Here is a 25,580-nt window from a genome sequence, read left to right as displayed (position 1 = left end):
ATCTTCTACTTAATTGCTGTACTGAATCTACTGACTGGGCGCTTAACATCCCCCCAGTGGAACCGGGGTGACACAGGAAACAAGGGTAGTTATTTTCTGGGTATAGAGTCTCCCTCAGCTTTTTCATGCTGGCTTTCTCCTCTCATCCAGCACTCATTATTAAAATTCTTGCCTGTCCCGCACACAACTGTTCAGCTTCTTCATAAGTCTGGTAAAGAGGAGCTAATTCACCTGGTGAGGTGAGGAACTCCCAGGGAGGCATTTTCTTCTGAACAGATGGGCTCCTTCCCTTTCCTGTCAGGAGGGTGTCACTTGCTCTCAGGCAGTTTGTAACCTTCTCTCTTTTCTCCTCCTCATCCCTTATGATGTTACACCTTCACAAAACAATCCTGCTATGCAACCTAAATATAGCCAGTTTTTATTTGCCAATCATACTGTCATGGATGGTGGAAACCTCTTTAGTTAGTTGGCACGTTGTCCACTGGAGACAGCCTGCCCTAGCGGGAGCCATCGCCTGCTCTACACTGTGCCTCTGCAGACTGCTATATCCAGTTTTGCCTCAGTGTTAATAGTTGGATATATCGCCTCTATTTTTACATCTGTTTTTTCCCTTGTACTAAAGTGAGATGGTGGCAGTAGCTGCAGATGTCCTCGGCTCAGTTTGGAAGACATGACAGATGTGTCTCTTTTCCCATCTCTGGCACTCATGTCCTCACTCAAGTCCTTGCAACCTGAAGGTCAGGGGCTTTGCCTTCTTGTGTCCATGACTGCACTGAATATTCGCTCCATAGTCAGAGTTACACACATGTAAGTATGGTGACACTTTAGGATTACGGTGATAGTGTGATATATTGTAACCTTAATTATCCTTGGCCTATAAGCTCTGTAAAATTCCTGATTTATAAATTTCCTCATGTAAACGGTTAAGTCCTAAAGTCTACATTGACACTCTTAATTTCAAGAATTCAGCCCCTAAGCTAAATCTGTCTTCTCAAGAATCACTCACTTTGTAATAAATCATCATAATTCAGGATATGTAAAGCCAGAGTAATAAAAGGCGAGGGGCAGGGGGGACTCATCTTCCCTATTTTTTATTCCTCTTTCTTTCTATCCACTGCATTTGAGTCCTGTAGTGTTCACGGTTATTGGTGAGGCATGAGGCAGCATCAGCCCAGCTGCATGGATGCCCCCAAGGGACAACTTGGGGCTGGAGAAGCAGCTCCAAACTAGAGACTGCACCAGCAGGAAGTGGAATTACTTCGGTCACAGTTGGCGTGGAAGCACTCATGAGGGCGGGGTGATTGCTGGGGCTGGTGGATTCCCCACAGTTTTCCAAAGTAACTCCTCCTTGGTGTATTCCCCCCATCCTGGGGTCTGGCCTTCTGCCATTCAGGCTGCTCACAAGCATAGGCTCCCATTAGTCCACTTCTGAAGTACCATCCAGAATGACAGTTCAGTCATCCAACATCTGAAGGGCCGTTATTTCCATCTTGGTGTGACCTTCCCCCCAGCCTACACCCTCTTCCCATCCGCAGTCGCCTGGCCACTGGAAAGCCAAACTAATTTTGTCAGATGTAAGTAGAACGATTGAATTTAGGTGCTCTCAAGAGATGTTTCTCAACTCTGGCAAAAACTCAGACACTGTCTCCTGCTGAGCCACAGTCTTGCTGAGAGCACTGAGTACTCACCAGGTCTCCCATGGCACTGCCAGAGGTAGTCTTTGTGACGCTCCTTAAACTGTGGTTCCCCAGCAAACCACTCTTTCTTTCTCCCACCTCCTTCTTTCTGATCAACATGTACATTCCTTGCATTTGTTAGTAATTGGTGGAGTTGCTGAGGGGACTTTGTAACTCAGTAGCCATTTTGTCCTTGAACAGAGACTTTGTACATTTCTGTCCAGAAGCTTCTGTTATAGCCAAAATGTTTGAGTGCCCCTCACTGTTGATTGCCAATACTTCAGAAAGGGTTGGGCCATAAAATACAGTGGGTAAAGAATGATAGAATCTTGGGTGCTAAAGAGGTAACTATAAAATAATAAGACCAACTGTATCTCCATATCAATTTATTATCCAAGAAGTGACTGTTGTTTCCTTCAAATTCTGACCTTAGGAGAATTAAGTATATACTGATACTGCCAATACTCAAAGTACCTTGGGAAATGCTCTTTGAGAATTGCTTTGAGAGCCTTCATCACCTTTACCCCACCAGTCACTCTATTATTTTTTTTACTTTCTACTCATGAAATTAATACATGCTTAGTGTTCAAGAAGAGAATAGAGCAGACAACACAGAAAGGTATAAAAAAGTAAGATATTCATGATCCTATCACTTAGATGTAACCACTGTTAACATTTTAGTGTAAATCCACCTAGATTTTTCTATGCATAATTTTGAATATCTGTACTTTTGAATATCTGTTAACAGCAAACTTGAATATTTGCAACAGCAGAGGATTAATGTGTGTCATTATGGGAAGGCTCTACATCCCCAAAAATAAATGAAACATTTCTTTAGAATAAAGTAAGTAGGCAATTCACTGAAGAAGAAATACAAAAGATAAAGAAATGAGACGCTGTTCAACCCTACAAGAAATCAGGAATATGCAAATCAAAATAACAGTGAGATTCCCTTCATTGCCCATCAGGTCAACAAAACATAAAGACTGATAATGTCACAGTTCAAATAAATTGGAAAAACACATGCTCTCATATAGTTCTGGTGGGAGTACAAATTCATAGAATGTTTTTGGAAGGTAACTTGACAATACCAATTTTTAAAATATGTTTTCCCTTTGACCCAGTATATCTCTTTCTAAGAATCTGTCCTACAGAAGTGTTCACATATATAAATATTTGTACAAGACTGTTTATTTCAGCTGTGTTTGTAATAACCAAAAAATCGATTAGACAGGTCTACATAATCATCAGTAGGAGAAGGTCAAATGATAGTAGTATGGTGCCATTGATTTAAAAATAACCCTGAAAAAGGTAAAATAAAATAACTCTAGCTATCTGTAAGTAAAAGTATAATGTAAAATCCAAAACAAACAAACAAAACCACCAAACTTTCCCATTACTCATGGTAAGGGGAACAGGACGGGGGATAGGAAAGTGTTGAAAAGGAGGACCTCTACATTCTGCTCCATATTCTTCTGAATTGTTTGCATTTTTCCATAAACCTGTATTTTTCACGTATTACTTTGAAATTTGGAGTAAAGATGATTTGGGGACATAGCAAAAAACTATTTGGAGCCACATCTAGCAAGTAAGATAGGTGATATCCTTTCTCAAAGGGCAAACTGGGCATTATTTTCACAAAGGAGCCGAATTAGCCACTGTTCACCCTTGATCTCATAAAGAACCTCTCAAGCTTTCCCAAATCTCTATATGTGGAGGCTGAGTAGCCCTTTGACTTAGGATGACCTCTGAATGGATAGAGTCCTGATGCCAAAGAAATAGATCCACATGCCTTTCAGATCCACAGCACTTCAGCCTCTGTAAATCTGGATATTTCACTACACACTTTTGACAGTTTTTTTCTTAATCTTTCTAAAGAAAAAATTTCCCTCAAAAACACGTTATTTTATACAGTTTCCTTTGGAAATATCAGAATAAATGTCAAAGCTGCACTGTTTCTGTTCATCACTCAAATGCACGGCAAGTCTTCAGAGAAACTTCACTCATGTTCAAGTTTTCTTTCTGAATGAGTCTGTTTATATATCTCGGTTTAACTCTTCAACCCTCATCCTCTCAACTGATAACAGAATGGATGATCTACACTTTGGCTTTGCCACATTTCTTGGTCTTTGGCTAATGAATGACCTGGAGGAGCTATAAAAGGGGCCAGGCCGTAGGAGATGCCTCACGTTGAGGTACTTAATAGTTCGTGTACTTCATCGTACACATACCTCTGATTTGAAACAGACCTGAATGGAAGGGCTCATGAGGGATGGAGGAGCATATGTAACACAAGCCCTTGGACTGAACTGTGCCCCCCCTAAAAGTTATATGTTGAAGCCCTAACCCCCAAAGTTACTGTATCTGGAGATAGGACCTATAAGAAGGTAATTAAGATTAAATGAGGTTATAAGGGTGAAGCCCTGACGCCAATAGGATTAGCATTCTTATAAGAAGAGACAGCAGAGAGTTCAGTCTCTCTGTATGTGCATTCAAAAAGTTCATGGGAGCACACAGCAAGGTGGTGGCCTCCTGCAAGCCAGAAGAGGCCTCAGAATGAAACTTATCTTGCCAGCACCTCGATCTTGGACTTCTAGCCTTCAGAACTGTGAGGAATACATTTCTGTTGTTTAAACCACCTAGTCTGTGGTATTTTGTTATGGTGGCCCAAGTAGACTAACACATACAAGAAAGCAAATCAGCATGCTTCAGAAGTGACCTAAAGTGAATGCTGAAAAATCAGCTGTTCTGTGAGAAAATAAGCTGAGGCAAACTAACAGGATCAGCCTAAATCACCTTTTTAGTGAAATATCTCAAGAGTTTTTCGTATGGTTCAACTGTAATCATTGGTCCTGGTGGCTAAGGGCAGATGATGTCCTGGGTTCTAATCCTGATTTAACTAATAACTAGCAGACAGTTTTGGGCAAATGACTCATTATGTTTGGGGCTCAGGTTGTGCATCCAAACATGATGTGTCTGGAGTGGGTGATCTCTGAGTCGTCTTCAACCTCTGAAATTCCTTGACTCTTATAGATTCTTGGGGACATAAGGATCCTTTGGCTAGTAATGAAAAGCAGGGCACTACTCTAGGCCAGGCATTGTGCTGAACTCATTATGCATTTTCTCACACACTCAGAACAACCCTGCAAGACAGGCTAATGCCCACTTTAGAGAGGAGGAAGTTATACCCCCAAAGGTAAACAACCTGCGCAGAGTCATCCAGCTGGTAAATCGGCAGAGCCAGGAAATTGGTTCTAGGTCTATCTGCCTGTCTGCCTGACCCTGACATTCGTGTCCTCCTTACCACACCCTCTTGATTTGGTGTCAGTCTGCCTAGCGTCCAGTCTCTTCTATTTGGCATTCCAGCACCGACTCCTTGCCACTTGTCATGCTATAGGCTTCTGTAAGTTGCTCCATTTTTCTAGATTTTCAGAAGCTTCCACTCTTGCTTTGTGCAGTACAGTGCAGCCTCACTTAAATGCAGTAACTCATGTATAGTCTAAGAACAGTGCCTGGCTCATGTAAGCACTCAGTACTTCTTAGCGCTCATTAGTAGGTCCCCATGTGCCTAAATGTTCACTTTACCTGGATATCTGTGGCGCGGGGGTCGGGGGGGGCGGTGCGGTGGCATAACCAGGTAGCACGTACCAGGAGCTTGCACTACTCACCATCACACAGGGTGGGTATGACCTTGGCTCTGTACATTACTGGAGAGAAACCCAGGTCCCACTGCCATTCAACTCCAGCACCTTCCTGTACAGGGCAAGGAGCAGGATTGCACAGGTGGCAATGTGGCGGGATGCTGCCAGGCCAGACACCAAAGGTTCAGGCACAGATCACTTCATTCATTCTTGTCTTTGAATGATCAAGGAGGAGAGGTGCACCACTCCTAGAGTCTGTAACAAAAATACCTTTTCATTAAACTTCTTTAAGTAAAGGTCTGAACTGCTAACTAGAGAGGCTAAGGAAAATGTAATTCTTCTTTTTTTAATCTTCCCAAACTAGTTCTCCAGTTTAAGGAAAGAAAAAACACTACTCTTTCGCTGCCTAGCAAAATCCTACCCATCCTCAAGGTCCAGCTCAGAGAGTTCTTTTTGGGCAACCCCAATGCTTAATACAGTGCTTGGCATATAATAACAGGTCCTCCTGAAATAACGAAGAGTTCCAGTTCCTTCTGGGAAAATAACTAGTATGTGTGTTACAGTCACTTAGCCTCACTGAGCTCCAGTGTTCTCAGGGCACTAGAAGATCTACAGGATTCCTTATAGTCCTTCAGTGCCACACTGAATGTGCCAAGGGAAACAATCAATCTCAGATACAAATGCTCTTTTTTAATGATTTGCAAACAAAATAATTACCCAGTTTCCCATTTTTTTTACAGTTGTTCACAGTATTTTTATTTGTAATATTTACAAATAGTTAATTTGTAAAACAAAAAATAACCTAAATGTCCATCCAAGTGAATGGATAAAACAATTGTGCTATGTCTGTACAATGGAACACTACTCAACAATAAAAAGGAATTAACTATTTATACAGCAATAAAATAGATGAATTCAAAATAATTACACCGAGCAGAAGGAGCCAGACAATAAAGAGTATGTATATCATGATTCCATTTATATAAAAGTCTAGGAAACACAAATTTATCTATAATGAACAGAAGCAAGCCAGTGACTGCCTAGGGACAGAGCAGGATTGGGGGAGGAAGTTTTGGATTACAAAGGGTCACATAGGCACTTTTACCCAGTTTCCCATTTTAAAACATATCCTAGGATTGTTTTCCCTGGAGTCATAGAAAGGCGAGGCCAGAAAAAAAAAAAGAAAAGAAAACTTACAGAGGGTAAGTGACACCTCTGAAACTGGCATCATAGAATAAAGAAAATCCATATCCAAATGAGGCTCTGAAATAGCCATCTTTTTTTTCTTTTGGCTGCATTGGGTCTTCGTTGCTGCACACGGGCTTTCTCTAGTTGTGGCGAGCAGGGGTACTCTTTATTGCGGTGCATGGGCTTCTCATTGCAGTGGCTTCTCTTGTTGCCGAACACAGGCTTGCACAGGCTTCAGTAGTTGTGGCACGTGGGCTCAGTAGTTGTGGCTCATGGGCTCTAGAGCACAGCCTCAGTAGTTGTGCACAGGCTTAGTTGCTCCATGGCATGTGGGATCTTCCCGGACCAGGGCTCGAACCCGTGTCCCCTGCATTGGCAGGAGGATTCTTAACCACTGCACCACCAGGGAAGCCCTGAAATAGCCATCTAAAACTTAGGAATGATACCAATAAATGGGCATGATGTCTGTGCAAGGTCTGACTCTGGCTGACTCTGGCTGCCAGAAAGGATGACGATGACAAAAAGAAGTACACTGACTATCAAAAAAAAAAAGGACAGAGGACAAGGTAATTGCTAAAGAGACTGATCGACAAGGCACAAGACATCTGTCATGCCGGCGGGGGGGGCGCATATTAACTCTATTACATTACTTCCACATCAGCAGATCACCTCAATTACCAGCTAATCAGGCAGAATTAAACATTTTAAATTATCTTTCTTAATCCTGCATGTGATCATTTGAAAACCCAGGGCTCTAAAAATCTAATTGTAACTGCTTACCAGAAATGTCATCTTCACTTTGAGGAACTGAAGCAGGGCCAGATACAAGACTGTTTTTTTTCCGTTTTCCTAAAGTACCGTCCCATGGCCAGAACTGGACTTGCATGTACATCTGCCTAGTGCCGGGCATATTAGGGGCTCCCAAGGGGACCTGGCCCTGCTTCAGAACTCATAATGGCCAGAGACTAAAAGAAGAGCAATGGTAGGGGAGAAGGGGGACATGGGGGTGGAGGGAGGATGGAGAGGAAAAAACAACTGTTAAAACCTTAGCAAGGGACTTCCCTGGTGGCGCAGTAGTTAAGAATCCACCTGCCAATGCAGGGGACTCGGATTCGAGCCCTGGGCCGGGAAGATCCCACATGCCGCAGAGCAGCTATGTCTGTGTGCCACAACTACTGAGCCTGCACTCTAGAGCCCAGGAGCCACAATTACTGAGCCCGCATGCCTAGAGCCCGTGCTCCATGGCAAGAGAAGGCACTGCAATGAGAAGCCCACACACTGCAATTAAGAGTAGCCCCCGCTTGCTGCAACTAGAGGAAGTCCACGCACAGCCAAAAAAAAAACCTTAGCAAATGTCAGGAGAGCAAAATCTAGATTTAGAGTGTTCTGTGGGCCTAGAAGGCACCTAACTGAAGGGACAGGAAACAGTCCCTCTCCCAGTAAGAAGGGATGGTATGAGGTTGTGGGAGGTTGCTTACCCATCTACAGTTAAGACTTCTGAGCTTCCTACGCCTAAGCTCCTCTTCTGCCCACTCCTTCAGTGTCCTGGACATCAGTGTGATGACATGGCAGTGAGCTGGTAGTCTACTCCTTGCCCGTCTTCCTAGGATGCTGCAATACTGTCCTCAGGAGCAGAGCTGCCAGGACTGTACTGTAGGTCTCCTAAGTGGTTTCCATTGCATGAAGATGATTCTTGGGTAGGCCTAGAATTATATGGAGGTGAAAAAACGTTTGGAGCCGAAGTATAGAGCCCCGTGAGTTAGAGCCTTGCCCGTTGCCCTCAGTGCCCATTGCTGCTGATAGAGGTGGACAAGGAAGTGAGAAAACAGCTGTGTGGGTCATAGCTTGCTGAACATCTGCCTGCCCTTTGTGTGAAAGTATGAGTATGTGTGTGTTAGGTTAGTGGTGTGTGTACTTTGTGTATTTTCAATGTGGATAATGTGTGCTCCAAGTGAATGATCTATGAGTGGCATGAATGCCATGTGTTCGTGTGTGCATATGTGGGTGAGTAAATGTACTACAGGGGGACAGAGTTTAAAGGGCTAACTAGTCACTCTCACTTTCCTCCTCCTACTTCCATTCCTTTAAAATCTACAGGAGGGTGCCATACGATAGGACAGCCCCTGGTCCCTGTGATTGGGACCAGAAGTTAGGTGAAGTACATCTTCCTAAAAGATTCTCTAAAAACAGGAAGTTTGGGGCTTCCCTGGTGGCACAGTGGTTGAGAGTCCGCCTGCCGATGCAGGGGACACGGTCCGGGAGGATCCCACATGCCGCGGAGCGGCTGGGCCCGTGACCCATGCCACTGAGCCTGCGCGTCCGGAGCAACAGGAGAGGCCACAGCAGTGAGAGGCCCGCGTACCACAAAAAAAAAAAAAAAAAAAAAAAAACAGAAGTTTTATATCCTTTTCCATCCTTGGTCAAAACAAACCAAAACTGGGAAAAGAAAGATCATGGTTACATTTGCTAGATGACTTCCCCATAACTGTCCTGTTCCCAGTTAGGAAAATCCTCTTTACTGAGACTTCAACTTTTAGGTTTAGCATGTGGGAATGTAATTAGAAACACATTTGGACAGAAGAATAGTAATATTTTGTAAGACTTTCTCTTGATCTTTGCCATTCTGAAGTTTTACTGCAGTGAATTCAGATCTGAATTTATTCTTATTTATACTGCTCATGACTCTTTGTTCCTCTTGAATCTCAGTATTTGTGTTTTTCATCAATTCTGAAAAATCCTCAACCATTCTCTCTTTTATTACTGCCTCTCCTCTATTTTCTCAATCCTCTCCTTCTGGAACCCCTATAAGGTATATCTTAGACCTTCTGTTTTCCATATCTTATATCTTTTAAAATTACTAGAGGGGCTTCCCTGGTGGCACAGTGGTTAAGAATCCACCTGCCAGTGCAGGGCACAAGGGTTCGCGCCCTGGTCTGGGAAGATCCCACATGCTGTGGAGCAACTAAGCCCATGCACCACAACTACTGAGCCTGTGCTCTAGAGCCCATGAGCCACAACTACTGAGCCCGCATGCCACAACTACTGACACTCACGCACCTAAGAGCCTGTGCTCTGCAACAAGAAGCCACAATGAGAAGCCCGTGCACTGCAACAAAGAGTAGCTCCCACTCGCTGCAACCAGAGAAAGCCCACGCAGAGCAATGAAGACCCAATGCAGCCAAAAATAAATAAATGTATAAATGTATTTTTTTTAAAAAAAAACTACTAGAGAGAGAAGCCCAAATAGGGTTTCTTCATAGTCAGGATCCTGGGGCTGCCTGGCACTTTATTCTTGTAGTTCCAGGGCTGATGAAGCAAAAGTGCCCTCTAGAACTGAAAACAGTTCTTTAAGAAATGGAAAAGACTCCTGCGGAAAATTATGGCAAAAGGGGTGAGGAGCACCCCACTGTGCACTCATTTCTTCACACTTGACCTGAATTTTCTGCATGGTAGGGACATGCTGGTGTGATAAGACAGACCCTGGCCCCAAAGAGCTTCCATCTAGAAGGGTATGTAGCCCACACAGAATGAGAAGTGCCGTGATAGGGATGCTCCCAAGGTGCCATGGGAGTGCAGTTGAGGGGTCCACCCAACCCAAGGAGCCAGGCGAACCTGCTTCAAGGGCCAGGGAAGGAGATGAGCTGAAGGCTGTCTTCCCCTTAGTGAAGAGTAACCCAGGCAGAGGCAGGAGCTCATGAAAAGGCCAGAGGCAAGACAGCAGGTCATGTTTGTGCCTTTTCAATTAGTTCTGACTGGAAAAAGCTTAGAGTACAGGAAGAGTGGGAAAGGATGAGGTACAGCTGCAACAGGGATGGGTCGTGAAGGGCTTCATTTGCCACTCCTGGGAATTTGCACTTTCTCCTGCGGGCAGTGGGGAGCCACTGATAAGAGGTTAAGCAAGGGACAGATTTGATCAGATCTATACTTTATAAAAGATTAACATGGCTGCTGTGTGAAGAATAAATTGGAGATCATAATACTGGAGGCAGGAAGAACCATCCAGAGACTGTTACATTGAAACAGATAGCTAGTGGGAAGCAGCCACATAGCACAGGGAGATCAGCTCCGTGTTCTGTGACCACCTAGAGGGGTGGGATAGGGAGACGCAATAGGGAGGGGATATGGGGACATATGTATATGTATAATTGATTCACTTTGTTATACAGCAGAAACTAACACACCATTGTAAAGCAATTATACTCCAATAAAGATGTTAAAAAAAAAAAAAAGATGTTACATTGATCTGAGAGATTATGGCAGCCTGGACTGGGAACGTGGCAACAGGGATGTGGAGAAGTGGCTTTAAGAATTCTTAAGAATTCAGAAGACACCCCACCCCACCCCCACCAAAATAAAAGAATTCAGAGGACATAATGGTAGTCCATTTCCTTTTTTAAAAAGCTGGGGGGGAGCCTAAGTTAGATGTTTATTTCATAGTCAAAACAAATAGCTCATTCTATCAGTCTCCATGGTTTTCAGCATCTTTTTGAGCCCTGACTCACCTAAGAGCTAAGACCTACTCCCATTTAGAAACAGTTCACATCATCAGTTATTCTCTGCAGGTGGAACAGGAAGATGCCTGTGTAATTTACAAAAAAGAAAATGAAATGAAATACCCTCATGATTCCTATGTGCCCTTCTATTATTGGGCATGCCGGGCTGCCTGCCACCATTTGGGGGAAGCACTGATCTATGCAACAGAGAAACATCTGGAGCAGAAACTTATCCTTCACGTAAAGTAAATAACATTTGAAGGAAACTCTTTTGCAACATAGCGCTAGTTCAGATATCTCGCCCTACCACCTGTGCCCTAGACACTAGCTTACTCCTGATAGAGACACAGCCTTCACGAAACTACACACTCTCCCCCCGATGAAATGACAAATCAGCCAGTATGTGATGAATTTGGGTTGTGTAGACAAAAATACCAGGTATTCCAGCCAAGGCACACACAGTGTGCTGTGAATCATCCCCACCAGCTTTCAGCAGTTAGATTAGCAGAACAATTGCTCAGTTCCTTCCTTCGTCTTCACAGTGTAGACCTGGCCCAAGACCCAAGAGTGAAGCAGCAACTGTAAAGAAGCAGAAACATTATAAATAACCTAGAGAACCCTTTTATAACAGCAACTGCCTGCTGATTTTGTGGCCTAACAGCTCAAGCAAAAAGGATATAAATATAATATTGTGCAATGACTGATTACTCAAAATGTTGTGCATCAGCAGAAGTGGGACCTGTGGTTGGTGCTAATATTATCAGATGCCTTTGCTGTTTAATAATCTGGTAGCTCTGTATTATTTAGCATGCAGTTTTCACAGAGAACAATGATCTTATTTCAAGTACCTCTCACTGAAATAAAAAAGCAGCTGTTAGAAGATGAACATTTGGCAGAAAATGTTTTAGTGGAATCTTTCGTGAGATACTAAATCATATTGGATTAACTGTTTTCTGTCTAGAATAGTGGAGTCACAAAGAAAAAAGATCGCTGACCACAGAAGGCAAGGGCAGTCTTTAGAACCCAGTGAATCACTAACAGACATTTTAGTTTTAAGTGCCATTTATTCACCAATATATAAAGTTATTTATATACAAAGCTTCCATTAATAGCGCCTGAAGAATGGGCCTTTTTTATTCCAGTTTTAGCTCATACTCAGGATTCTACTTCTCTTTCACTAATAATGGAATTCTTTAAATTATAGAATAAATTAATACACCACAGACATTTTGGGCAGAATGGGGTTTTTAACCAGTCTTAAGTCTCCACAGGCCATTCTGTGTGGCTAGCCTGCTGAGCGCATGCCAGCCCTGCCCCTGAAGAGGCACCGAGGCAGCCCGCTGGGCTCCTGGGCTCCTGGCCCACCCACTCCCAGGTTGCTAGAGCAGGGCCGACAATAGACCCTCACAGGTTCTTCAGGCTGGCCGGCCACTGTCAAACGGGCTCTGCTGGAGAGGAAGTGACATCATGACATAGCTACTGGGCATGGCCATTTTCAGCCAGAGAACATGATCTGCTGCTTTCATGAGGCCATACTGACTCAGGAACATTTTTCACATGAAATTATTATCACTAAAACATAAAATTCTCTTTTCTAAACTATCAAGCAATGTATAGAGCAAAGACTTTCACTTTACTCCCAATTCCCACTCTTGGGATGGAGTGGGTGATGGGTAATGATTAAAAATGGAGGGTTTTCAGAAATGGCTGAGGACTGCTTATGGGATAAAACTAGCTCAAAACAGCTTCATCAGAATGTCCATTTCAATACTGGTGTGACTGGCCAACCCAGAACCCATCAAAAACCAGAAGCTGAGAATGGACTCTGAGACACTGAGTTGGGCCCCAGATGGAGCCAGCAAATGACCTGTCAGTATGGACCACTGGCTGACTTAGACCAGGAATTTGTCACCAGTAATGGAGCCAGACCAGTTCATGGTGCTAAGCTCTGAGGTAGAACACCTCAACCATGTACATTCAGGTGGCAAGGCTGGGATAGGTGAAACATGGCACCAGGCTGGCAACTTCTTTTGCCTTTGATTCAATTTTAGATCAAATCAAGGTGATGCAGTTGTTATGATCACTGTACTCTTGCAAATTGTTATTAAATACTAGTAGGGTACCAATAAATTAAAAATCTAGCAGTTCTGAGATGAAGGTTGGTAGAGTTTTTCTTGTTCTTTAGTAGTTGAATTTTAATCAATATGTTGAAAATTGGAGGACCAGAGTCATTTTTTAATACCCCTTACAATCTTTTGGGGCAGTAATATGCTGCCTTGAACATATATCTCCCAACCTTACTTTGACTTTGCACTCAACTCCCCATTGATCCCTCTCTGTTTTCATCCATCTAAATGAAAGGCTTTGGCCCCATAAACCTCATTCCAGATGGAAATGCATAATTCAAGAGAAATACTGATGTCAAAGAAGAGAAGGCACACCAATTTGTGCCAGCAGTTGCTATAAATTAAAGGAGTACACGGAGAGTTTAATGTAATGTAGAATTGAAAATAAAATTAGAACCAATATTTGGGCAGTTCTCCACCTCTTTTTTCCCTACTGTGACATGAAGGATTGACTCCCAGCTTAAGTACCTAATGTAGTTCATTTTTCTTTTCTGCTAGAATTTTTTTCCCCATAAAATGTTCCATGTTTATCTTTGGCATCCAAAATTAGATCTCTTCACTTTTTCCATTCTAATCTCAACAGAAAAGTCAGGGTAGGAAGAGTCAAAATTTTCCCCTCATCTTCCACACCCATCATGTTTGCAGCATAGAAAGGACCCCACTCTACCTGTCTGACTAGTTCAGCTGCTGTAAATAGCTATTAATCCTTCCTTAATATTGATTCTCTGTAATGTGGATGTCACCTACATGGTTTCTTTTCTTTTTCTAAGGCTGGAAAAGGTTGATAATGAACATCTCAGACATGTACGACTGCACAAGGTGTTCCTAAACACTCAGGAGAAGCATTCTTGAGCATGCATCCAAAGGGATTAGTCTGATCAACTACCATTATTCAGAACCTTTTTGGAGCTCTTTATGCAGATTTCCCCCAGAGCCAGTGTTGTTCTTGATAGTCACCCATTGTTTTGGCCACTGGTGGAATTTCCTAGCTTGATCCCCCCACCTTAATCACTAGATGGTTTTAAATGATTTACTCTTTCCAGAAATAAATTTCTTAGGATAGTGGTTCTCAAAGTGTGGCCAGGGACCTGTAACCTCAAGATCACCTGGGAACTCTTTAGAAACACAAATCCTGGGCCCCACCCCAGATTTAATGGATCAGAAACTTTGGGGGTGGAGCCCAGCAATGTGCATTTAACAAGCCCTCCAGGCAATTCTGAGGTACAATCTAGTTTGAGAACCACTGACTTAGAAGATGAAATATTGCCTTCATTGAGGATATTCAAAGATGTGCTACTGATTTTTAAGGCATTCCAAAGAACAAGTTTCCAGAAGTTTTTGAGCAAAGTTGGAGTACATGTATGGCCTCTCCGGGGGACCGCTTTAAGAGACTGGCCTTCCACTGAGACATCCTGGTTCTGCCACCTAGCCATCTGACCTTGAGCAAGTTCTTACACTTGGTTTCTCATCTGGAAAATGAAAGACCCACCCTTACCTACCTCACAGAACTGTAATGAGATTCAAAGTGAGTCACACCTACAAATATGCTCTGTAAACCAGAAAGTACTAAAAAAAGTGAAAAGTGAAAGTCATGTCATTCTGCAGACAGGATTCTGGTAGTCTGAGCATTATGTCAGGGCAGAGAGTTGGAGAAATGCCTGTATTTATCATTCCTTTGGCCAGATCCACCTTTTTGTGTATATAATGACCGATTCATCACCTTGGTGGACGTATCTAAGATTCTGCCATTTCAGCCCACCAATTTATCTGGTGCTAAGAGAGGAAAACCATTGCCTGACTGGTGGCTACAAGGGGCTAGGAAGATGTATTCATTTTCAGACATGCTATTTTCTATGGAAAGCTTAGTGATGGTAAGGATGGACTGTGTATGTGGGCACTGTACTCTCGTGCCCAGAACTTGTCACACACTAGCAGTGAAAGGGTCTGTACTGAAACCACCCATTTCAGCCCTGTGCAAGGGAGTCATGACCTTCAGCAAGGAAGCGAGTGCTCATTGCCACATACTAGTCATTGCAGAGAGGCCCAAAAAGAAAATCCCTCGAGCAAACCAAATCTATAGAAACTGAGATTTTAAAACAGACCAGTTAATGTGTCTGTGCTTGAGAAGAATGTGGGTGGATTTTCCCTCAGAGGTTAGGCTTTACAAACAACTTCACCATAGGAATTCTTGAAACACCAAGCTCCTGGTGCATTTGTAACTTGACTTGAAAGCTTTACAGACTGTTGAGTGAACATATCTGGGCAGGAAGGAAGCTAAATCTGTTGCCTTAGCGCTTATTGGGAATGCAGTTTTAGTAACACAGAAAACAGTTCCCACTAGGCCAACATCAACTTCACTTTTCACACAAAGTGGCAGCTAAAATCAAGAGATTCAATAAGAATCTAATTGGTTAATTATGATTAAATTATTGGTTAATTATGGGAAAATAAGCTGTTGGTTAATTATGGAATTAGAAAAGGAAATGATTTTGCTCAAAATGTGTGCCTACTTAACAAATCTGTAGAGACAGATAGTAGATTAGTGGTTCCTAGGCCTGGGGGGAGTGGGGAGGAATGAGGAGTAACTGTTAATGGGTCCGAGGTTTCTTTTAGGGGGGATGAAATTTCCTAAAGTTGGACTGTGGTGATGGTTGCTCAACCCTGTGAATACACTAAAGAACACTGAACTGTATACTTTAAATGGGTGGATTATTTGGCATATGAATTATATCTCAATCAAGCTGTTTTTTTAAAAAGTCAAATTGCTAATAAATTGTAGAGCCAAGGAAAACATTATGGCTGTTTAAAATACAAAAATCACATCAAAACTTTGCTACATGTGGTTTTGGATCAATATGAAATAGTGATCATTTGAAATATATTAAGGCAGAAAATATTTGCTTTCTTTTAGTCAGAGTATTTTAAAAGCAGACTATCTCAGCCAAATAATTGAAATTTAAATGTAATAAATTAAGGTGGCTAATAGTTGAAGCCAAAGTCATGGACATTTATGACATAATGAGTGGTCTATGTTCCCTACAGATTTATTTAGAATAAAAATCAGCAGCACTTACACAATAATGATAAGAAAACTGGATTTTCACTGTCCATCGTGTTACCCTAAACTGATCTGGTTAGGGAAGGCTGGAAGGTTGAAGTTGGAAAGGATATGATCTCATCCTTATGATGTGAATATGCGCTGATAAGAGAAGATAGAAATATTCAGATTTAAGCTGTGAAATGGGGCTCTTGTATAAGCAGCTTCGTATCTCGTGGCATGTTTATCAGACGGACTACTCAGTTTTGTCTGCCCAGGAGAGAACCTTTGCCCTTTCCTGCCTCTGCAAAATAGGCCAGGCCAGGCTAGCTCTAATCTCCTGGTTAAAGTCCTGGCTCCAGGGCTTGGGGCTTGCCTACGGCTCACTGGTGGCCATGGAGACTGTAGATTGAAGTAAACAGGAAGGGAACTGGCTGGGAGATGTAGGAATTTCTGGCTCAGTGGAAAGAAGGCCGGGAGCTACCAACACCTGCCTAGCGAGCCTTGCAATTTGGAGGCTGCTGGTTAGGGCTTCTTAATGCACCGGAAGACCGACTGGGCCACTGGCAGTTCTTTGCAGCAAGAGGCCCTACTTTGGTGGTGTTTCTCAAACACAGGTTTGTCATTAATCACCACCCACCCACCCACCTCAAGGAGCCTTTTAAGAGATTTTTTTCCTAATTGTCCTCTTCTTCCATGAAATTTAATACCACAGATATTCATTCGTATTCTGTGTGTGTGTGTGTGTGTGTGTGTCTGTCTGTCTGTCTGTTTACATACTGCGGTACTCCCCCACACACAAGAATGAATTTTTACCCCCGAGAATGCATGCCCTGGATGGAATGAAGGTTCTAGGCCTTTCTCTTTCTCCTCACATTTGGAGTGAGTGGTGAGGTCAGTCACACGGAGAAGGTGGACAGGGTGGCCCATGCCCATCACTAACCATGAGAAGCCCTGACTTCAGGTTCCAGCATGGCTAGAGGAGTGTCCTCTCAAGTCACATTGTCCCCGCACCATCTGTTCAGCCTGCCTGCCATCCTCCAGGCTCTGCCACCACCTCCTCTCCCTGGCAGGAGCCCTCTGCCCAGTGGCTGGCTGGCTGTGATGGAAAGCAGGGTCCTCCATCAAAGCAGCAGCACAGGTAGGGGCACAGCTTTCCCTGCCAGCAAGTCACTTCCTTCCCATGCTGTCCTCCAGCCCTTCCCAGCACTAGGCCTCTCCCCAAACGCTCACTCACTGTTCTCTCTCTGTTCCCCCACCCAAATGAAAGCGTGAGATTTATCAGGTTCCCCAGTCTTGCACTGACCTTTATACTCTTCATTTCACATTTCTTTAATACCCTGCTCACAAACTCTTTAAAAGTTCTCAGAAAGTATCTCCCCTGCCCTCACAGAGAAATGGATTTCAGAGACCCCCAGCACATACAGATGGCCACTGCTAGAACTCTCTAGAACCTGGCTTCCTCATAATTAAGAGCTACAGGACATACTTCTGCCTCCTCTGCCTTTCCAGACTATGAGAGCATTCCTAATGCCCTCTTCTACTTGGAGCTGGGAACACGAAGCCAGGCACAGCATAAACCCCTGGCCCTGGGATCCGCAGGATCATGACCCTCTTTGTTCCTTAGAACCCTCTGACTTAGATCATGGGCTTTTATTTCCAAAAAAGTTAGCAAGTTAAGGGGCCTCCAAGATGGTACCATCGAGTCTCCCCCACCTTTGTTGAACACCTGCTCTGCTCCAGGCACTGTGCTAGGCCTTTTCACATACATTATCCAATCCAGTATTTACCCCCTATGAAGTAGGTTCCCATATTACAGATAAATAGTCACAAGAGAGGTCACACAAGAGGCTGAGTCACTTGCCTAAGTGGTGAAATCAGGGCTTAAAGTCAGGCCTGTTTAACTCCACACCACTTACTGCATTGTCCCAGGGGAGAAAACATGTTCCCACTTGAGAAAAACATTTTTCCCGGCTGTGTACAGAGGGGCTTCACTGTAGTTTACCATTCTCAAAAGATGACACAGGTAAAAGGGAAGAAGGTGGGATTTAATTCCAGGTGTGTGTTCCCTCGGTGCTTCTTCCCCAAGATCCATGTCTCCGGCCTGTCCATGATTAGCCCTTTAAGGACAAAGAAAGACTTTTCCTCTCCCAGGCCCCACCAGGTGTTCATGCCTCAACCTCCTGCAAACGGGAAAGAGGAAGAAGCCCCATTCTTAGAACTTGGAAGCAGAAGCAAAGCAGAAATTGCCACCAAGCTAGCCTGAGCGCAAGCCACGTCAGCGGCCCTGCCTGCACGGGGATGGCAGGTAGCAGGGAGCCTGGTGGGTTTACACTGATCGCTGTCCCTTTCCTGAGCCCCTTGCAATATTCTTTTTTATGAAGAAGAAATAGCACATTGACTTGGGATTTAGTCATATTTCATTCATCCCATTTGCCTTTTCCCTGGCCTCTAAAACCACGAGCCTGGCTGAGGAATTCAGGTCCACAGTGTAGGCTTTGAACAGCTTTGTGTAGGGAGAGGTTTTGAAAAGAAAGGAAAGTGGTATCTACTTGTCAGATGGAATGTGTTAACAAATCAGGGAGGAATGCAAGGACTTTAACTGTTAGGGTCCCTTGGCAGTTTGGGTGATGAATCATCCAGCGTGGGTACGGATTCCTAACAAATGAAGCCTCACGATGACATCATTCTTGCAAAATCATCTGGGTTTCTGTTGTAGGCGCCTGACAAGTTCTTACCTTGGGGATTTTCACCACATGGCATTTGTTTTTTTTTTTTCCCCCAGCCACAATTAATACCCATCATGCCTTACAATTCACCCACTTTTCTATCAACTGGAATTTGGCAAACTAGGACTTTCACAAGTCTGTCTCACTATCATCCCTCCTACAGGGCATTCTTGGGACAGCTGTGCTTCTCACCTGATCACTCAGCACCCAGCCTCCTGATGATAGTCCTGGATTCAGTCAGGCTGTATGTCAGCGGCGAGCCTAGGCTTGCACTAGTCTGAGGGCGTGGATGTGATGAAGACCACAGAGGAGAGCAGGGGCATCTAGGAGGGTACCTAACCCAGACTCATGGGATCAGGGAAAACACAGTGCTTTGAATATGGTGCCAGTCAGCAAATATACGATAACTAAGTTAATAACTGAGTTGAGTCTTAGGAGAAGAGTAGGAGTTAGTCCAAGGATGAGTTCAAGGGGAGATATCTCAATGAATGAAGACCCGCGGTTACAATGCATGAGTAGGAAAAAGTAAGAGATGAAACTGGGTAGGTGGGCGGGAGCGCCTCATGTGCCATGCTAAGGAGCTGAAATGTTATCCTAAGAAAGATGAGAAATGATCAAAGGGCTTTGGGCATGGAAGTAAGGTGGCCTGATTTACAGCAGTATGGAGGATGGAGTGGAAGGGGCCAGACTGGGGACAGAGACTAGTTAAGAAGTTAACGTGGTCCTTTAGAGGTGATGTGAGCATGAAGTAGGGCAATGGGGTAGGGATGAAATGAGAGGACAGATTAGCAAAATATTTAGAATTTACACTTGACAACTGGTGATTATCCAGAAGACCCCCCAGATTTTCAGGGTGGAGTTGCCACAAACTGAAAAGATAAGAAGAGGCCCATGTTCAGCCAGAGTTATGAGTTCGATTCAGGTATGTTGAGTGAGAACTGCCTGCAAGAGACCTGCAGCTGGTCGAGCTGACTCACAGGTAGTTAAGATACACGAATCCCAAGACAGAGGAGAGTGTGGGCTAAAGATAATGACTTAGGACTCCTCATATTCATAGCAGTCAACACCATAACAGCACAGTATTTGACACACCCAGGAAATTAGGGGAAATGAGAAGGGCAGTGGGTGAAGGACAGAACCTGAGGGAATACCAGTGTGGATGGTGGGGGAGAAGGAAGAGAGACCAAGAAGGAGGGTCAGAGAGACACAGGGGCCCAGGAGGGTGCCTTACTGCTCTGTGCTTCTCTCCCCTCTAAACCTTATGGTTGTCCTGTTCCTCATAAGTAAGCTTTTACATCCTCACCTCCCCATACAGCCATTATAGGTGAAAGCGGCTTCGGATCCCAAAGCACATTCTTGCAGCTTCCAGCCATCCCTCCTCTACCCTCCTGAAGAGATTCCTGCATCTTCGTGACTCATACAATTCAGTTATAAAGCTTCAACCTCCTTTCCTGGTCATTCTCTGTTTATCTAAGCCTGGCATCTATATCACCATTTCTCTCTCCACACCTCCCCGCAATGCTACCATCATAGGACGACTTGAGTACCGTGAGGATGAACCATCACCAAGACTCACAGTTCCTAGATGCCCCCACCTCCAGGGACTCTTCACCTCCACTCCAGCCTCCCGTTCCCATGACGACTCCCAGGAAATGGTTAATACCTGGCACGGCTTCAGTCCTGTGGGAATAAACCTCACATCCCACTCTGACCACAACCAGCTCTCTCACCTCTTCTCGTACACTTGTATTCTCACTTTCCTTAATTCCCTCCATTTTCTTCTGACCTGTTGACCCCCTCCTGACCTCTCTTCCTTCTTTACCCGGGTTAGACTCTCCAGTTATTCATCTGGTTATTCTTTTTTTATATAAATTTATTATTTTTTTTTATTTTTGGCTGTGTTGGGTCTTTGCTGCGTGCAGGCTTTCTCTAGTTGCTGCGAGTGGAGGCTGCTCTTCGTTTTGCAGTGCACGGGCTCTAGGCACGTGGGCTCAGTAGTTGTGGCACGTGGGCTCAGTAGTTGTGGCACGTGGGCTCAGTAGTTGCGGCACGTGGGCTCAGTAGCTGTGGCACATGGGCTCAGTAGTTGTGGCTCGCGGGCTCTAGAGCACAGGCTCAGTAGTTGTGGCACATGGGCTTAGTTGCTCCACGGCATGTGGGATCTTCCCGGACCAGGGATCGAACCCGTGTCCCCTGCATTGGCAGGCAGATTCTTATCCACTGCACCACCAGGGAAGCCCCATCTGGTTATTCTTTCCTGAAATCTTTACTCCCTTTGTACCTTCCCTCTTCCCCCACACCTGCCCAGGGCAACTCTGGTCCCCATTCTCTTCTCTGCTCCTGCCCCAAGCACACAGAGGGAAACGGGATCCCATACAGAAGGACATCATTAAAAATTCACAGTCTTCACTCTCATCCCTGTAATTCTTCATCGCTATAGAAAACGTAAGCCCTTCCCATGGGGAAATAGGAAAAATTGAGCAGTAGCCAGAAGCCCAATCTCTCTCCCAAAATAGCTTCTCCACCTGCTCTATTGCTAGATTTCCACACAGATGTCCTTGGTACAATCTTTTTTTTTTTTTTTGCGGTACGCGGGGTCTCTCGCTGTTGTGGCCTCTCTCGCTGCGGAGCACAGGCTCCAGACGCACAGGCTCAGTGGCCATGGCTCATGGGCCCAGCCACTCCGCGGCATGTGGGATCTTCCCGGACCGGGGCATGAACCCGTGTCCCCTGCATCGGCAGGCGGACTCTCAACCACTGCGCCTCCAGGGAAGCCCCCTTCTTGGCACAATCTTGACTGCCATTTACCACCTTCAGTCTTACCTTGGGCAAGTTACTTAACCTCCTTAAATCCTAGTTTCCTCAGTTTTAAAATAAGGATCCCCCAGGCTTGCTGCCAACCTCCATGGCACTTTGTGCAAATTAGAAGGCGCCTCTCTGAATAGGTCCAGCTTGGGGAGCACGGCCTGCAGACCCACAGTCACCCCATCACTGGGGCACCCTCGTGCAGAGCCACCTTGTATGACCAGACACTGCAGCCCCAGCTACACCCACCTCCACAGGGTTCTTAGGGAACAAAGGCGATAACGTACACAGTGCCCAGAAGAGAGGATGACCCTGAGCAGAACCTCAGCCAGAAGAGCCCTTGCGGACCACCTGGACTTGGCTCAGCATGTAGGTATGCTCTGCTGGGGTGATACCTGCAGCCATTTCAGGCATTGCCTACCAGCTCCAAGAGGTTTATCACTGTGCTCCCCTCTCTTGTCAGAGAGCAGACCCCTGAGAGACTGGGACATGTGCTGCTAAGTTCAGTGAGAGAGCAGACCAGGGTCATAGTCAAGGGCTCAGGCAGGCAAGGGGCAGTGGGAGGGAGCAGGGAGTGCGAGCAGCTGGACAGAGAGGATGGTTTGAAAGCGAGAAGGGAAATGAGCAGCCAGCCTCCCCAGGGCCACACTGCCTCCCCCCAACCCCACACCCCAGCTCTAGTTGCTATCCTTAGGAGCACCCACCTCTCAGATTCTCCCCTTGGGGTCCTCTCACCAGCTGCTGATGAGTGTCATCCCTACACCACCAGCCCTGCAGGGTGCCTCGCCCTCCCCCAGGCCCCCACCAGAGGGCTCAGGTATTCCATAGGGTGTGTTTTGCTCCTTCCACTTCACTGTTAATCCATCTGCCTCCCAGGTCCCACAGGCCAGAACCCCTCAGGACCCAGGAGTGTGCAGGCCCTCAGGAGAGCAGGAATTTCAGAATGCTACATCCATTCTCTAAGAGCAGCTCTTCCTTAAGAGGCAATTATTGTGAGAAGGCAATGAATAGTAGCCACGTGGGTATTTTTACTGAAGAAAGATGAATTATGTCATCACCTCTTTTGGCACAAAAATAATTTTCAGTAAAAGGTTAAAGCCATCATGTTGTATCAATGAGAACTATTCCATTATTCCAAGAATGATTGATTGGAAAGTACTTTACTTACAGGAAAATCACAGTGATACAATACAGCTTCTACTTTTAAAGCGCTTTCCATTAAAAAAAAATTATAACCAGTGTATAAAAATAGTTATACTGAAGATGTGAATCAACAGCCGAGTAATTTATTGGCATTTGAAAGCCCTGTGCTATAAACAGATTCAACAATGAGACTATCAAGTAACTCTGGGCTGTGGCAACCTAACCTCCATTTTTACTGACACAAAAGAAAGTCACATGTAGTTCAGCAAGGGACATCTGCCCCCCTTGGAAGAGATCACTGGAAGAGAAAAACACGATGGAACTAGGACCATGAGTCTGGCCAACTCAAAGCGCTGGGTGAGGCAGTGGAAGAGACACAGGGGACAGAGATATGGTGTCTGTCCTCAGAGAGTTTTCAGGCTGTCCCAGACTGCAGGCCTGTACACACAATCGTCAGTACAATGTTTTAAATGCCTAAGAGAAGTGCAAATGAATATATCACTCCCTTTCTTTCCCTTACACTCTTTGGTGAAAGTTAAGTAGTACTTTTCTACCTTTTCACGCTTAAATTTCAAAGAGCTTTTCCACTGTTGGATGTAATGTGACTTTTAAAATAGTATTCACTGGGGCTTCCCTGGTGGCGCAGTGGTTGAGAGTCTGCCTGCCGATGCAGGGAACACGGGTTCATGCCCCGGTCCGGGAAGGTCCCACATGCCACGGAGAGGCTGGGCCTGTGAGCCATGGCCGCTGAGCCTGCGCGTCCGGAGCCTGTGCTCCGCAACAGGAGAGGCCACAACAATGAGAGGCCCGCGTACAGAAAGAAAAAAAATAATAATTAAAAAAATAAATAAATAAACAAACAAACAAACAAACAAACAAATAGTATTCACTGGCCTTCACATCTTTGAGCTGATGGCCCCAGGAGTCTCCCTACTTCCTTGTGTTTTTGGAATGAGGCGAGACTGCTGCCCTCTTTGCGAAGAAGAATGTGGATCACCACCCCTACCCCCACCATCTCACTTCCGGTGAGAAGGTGGAGACTGGGGCAGCTGAGAGCTGGCCCATCAGCAGTCATTAACTGAGCATATACTACTTTTAAGGACTGTATAACTCTGGGGAGTCATCAGATAGGAAAGAACTAGACACGATTTCTGGCCTCTCAGAGGGGTTTAATACACGGGATTGCCTCAATCAAGGTTCTTGGCTGAAAAATCGACCAGCTATGTTACTGACATGGGTCACTGGACACCATCACAACGCTGCCACTAACATCCCAGAATTCAGTTTTTCTGCAATCACTGTCACAGCCAGAAAATGTTCCTCCCAGTCCCCTGGACTTTCAGGAGGGTGTCACTGCCTAGTCCTTAGTTGCAAAGGAAATTGCCTCAACGAGATGGGGTATTTCCAAATGCAGGAAAGAGGTTCTCTCAATTCAGTTCACTCCGACTTGTAGTAGATGTCCACTTAACTAAGGAACAGAGGGAAATCATTCAGAGGCTGAACTTGGCCCATTTGCAACTTCACACAGTGACCGATCCTGATTTTTTTTTTTAACTTCTTTAGTAAAATTTCCTTTGTTAAAAACCTCTCGGGACTTCCCTTGTGGTCCGGTGGTAAAGAATCTGCCTTACAATGCAGGGGACGCAAGTTCGATCCCTGGTCAGGGAACTAAGATCCCACATGCCCCAGGGCAACTAAGCCCACGCGACAACTACTGAGCTCACGCGCCTCAATGAGAGAGCCTGCGTGCCGCAAACTACAGGGCCCACGCCCTCTGGAACCCGCACACCACAACTACAGAGCCCATGGGCCCTGGAGCCCGTGTGTCACAGCTAGAGAAGAGAAAACCCACACACCACAACTAGAGAGAAGCCCGCATGCCACAACGAAGAAACTGCGCGCCACAACTAAGACCCGACATAGCCAAATAAATTAACTAATTAAAAAAACAATTTGATACAAATCCTTCTTCATTTTTCTCTGTATTCTTAAAAAAATACACAGACTCACAGACACAGGTGTTTTCTTTCCTCTCTCTTCCATTCCCCCCACCACCCCTGCAACCTCCTATCGATCATGATGCTGAAATCTTTTCTGGCTTAACCAATGGACATTTCTCCAGGTATGTGCATTTATTGCTAACCTTTTCGTATTAATAGCTGCATATTTTTCCATAATACAAATGTACGAGATTATTCATCCATTCTCCTATTTGATAGAAAATCACATTATTTCCAGTGTTTTGCCTTTGGAAACAATGCAGCAATAAGCATCTTTGAGCACATATCCCAATATTATAGTTTTCACTTCTGTAGATTTCCAGAAGCAGGACTGCTAAATCAAAGGACACACACATTTTTTAACAAATACTGTATTACTCTTCCACATTCCTGCCAACAGTGTATGAGAGTATCACTGTCCTCTCCATCTTCATCTTGCTGCTCTTACTATCAATCTTACTATTTTATCAATCTGATGGGTAAAAAATATTATTTTAATTTGCATTTTACTTAACAGCTGATAACTTAGTATCTTTTCATGTTTGTTTACTGGCCATTTACATTTCCTTTTCTGAAATTGCAGACCTATTTCCTTTGTCCATTTTTATCCTGCATTTGTCTTTTTCCCAGCAATTTGAAGGTGTTCTTTGAGTATTAGGAATATGTCATATGTATTACAAGAATTTTCACCAAATCTGTGCTTTTTAACTTCCATCTTTTTTTTTTTTTTTTTTTTTTTTTT

The 25,580-nt window shown here is 44.5% G+C and overlaps 1 protein-coding gene across 2 annotated transcripts in view; it reads left to right on the top strand.

Moving 5' to 3' along the window:
- Positions 1–25,580, top strand: part of RBKS (ribokinase) — a 77,611-nt gene that overhangs the window by 49,268 nt on the left and 2,763 nt on the right. Inside the window, exon 8 of one of the 2 annotated variants that reach the window (XM_007470861.1) lies at positions 11,541–12,277. The exons of the other annotated variant lie outside the window; for it this stretch is intronic. Coding sequence (XP_007470923.1) covers positions 11,541–11,606 — 66 coding nt within the window. The 3' untranslated portion in view covers positions 11,607–12,277. Of the gene's footprint in view, positions 1–11,540; positions 12,278–25,580 lie in introns of those variants that run through there. 2 annotated transcript variants of the gene reach the window in all.

This window comes from Lipotes vexillifer, unplaced genomic scaffold (assembly GCF_000442215.2).
Source record: "Lipotes vexillifer unplaced genomic scaffold, Lipotes_vexillifer_v1.1 scaffold717, whole genome shotgun sequence".
Lineage (NCBI taxonomy): Eukaryota > Metazoa > Chordata > Mammalia > Artiodactyla > Lipotidae > Lipotes > Lipotes vexillifer.
The sequence above is the reverse complement of the archived record's forward strand: the minus strand, read 5'-3'. Positions and strand labels throughout refer to the sequence as shown.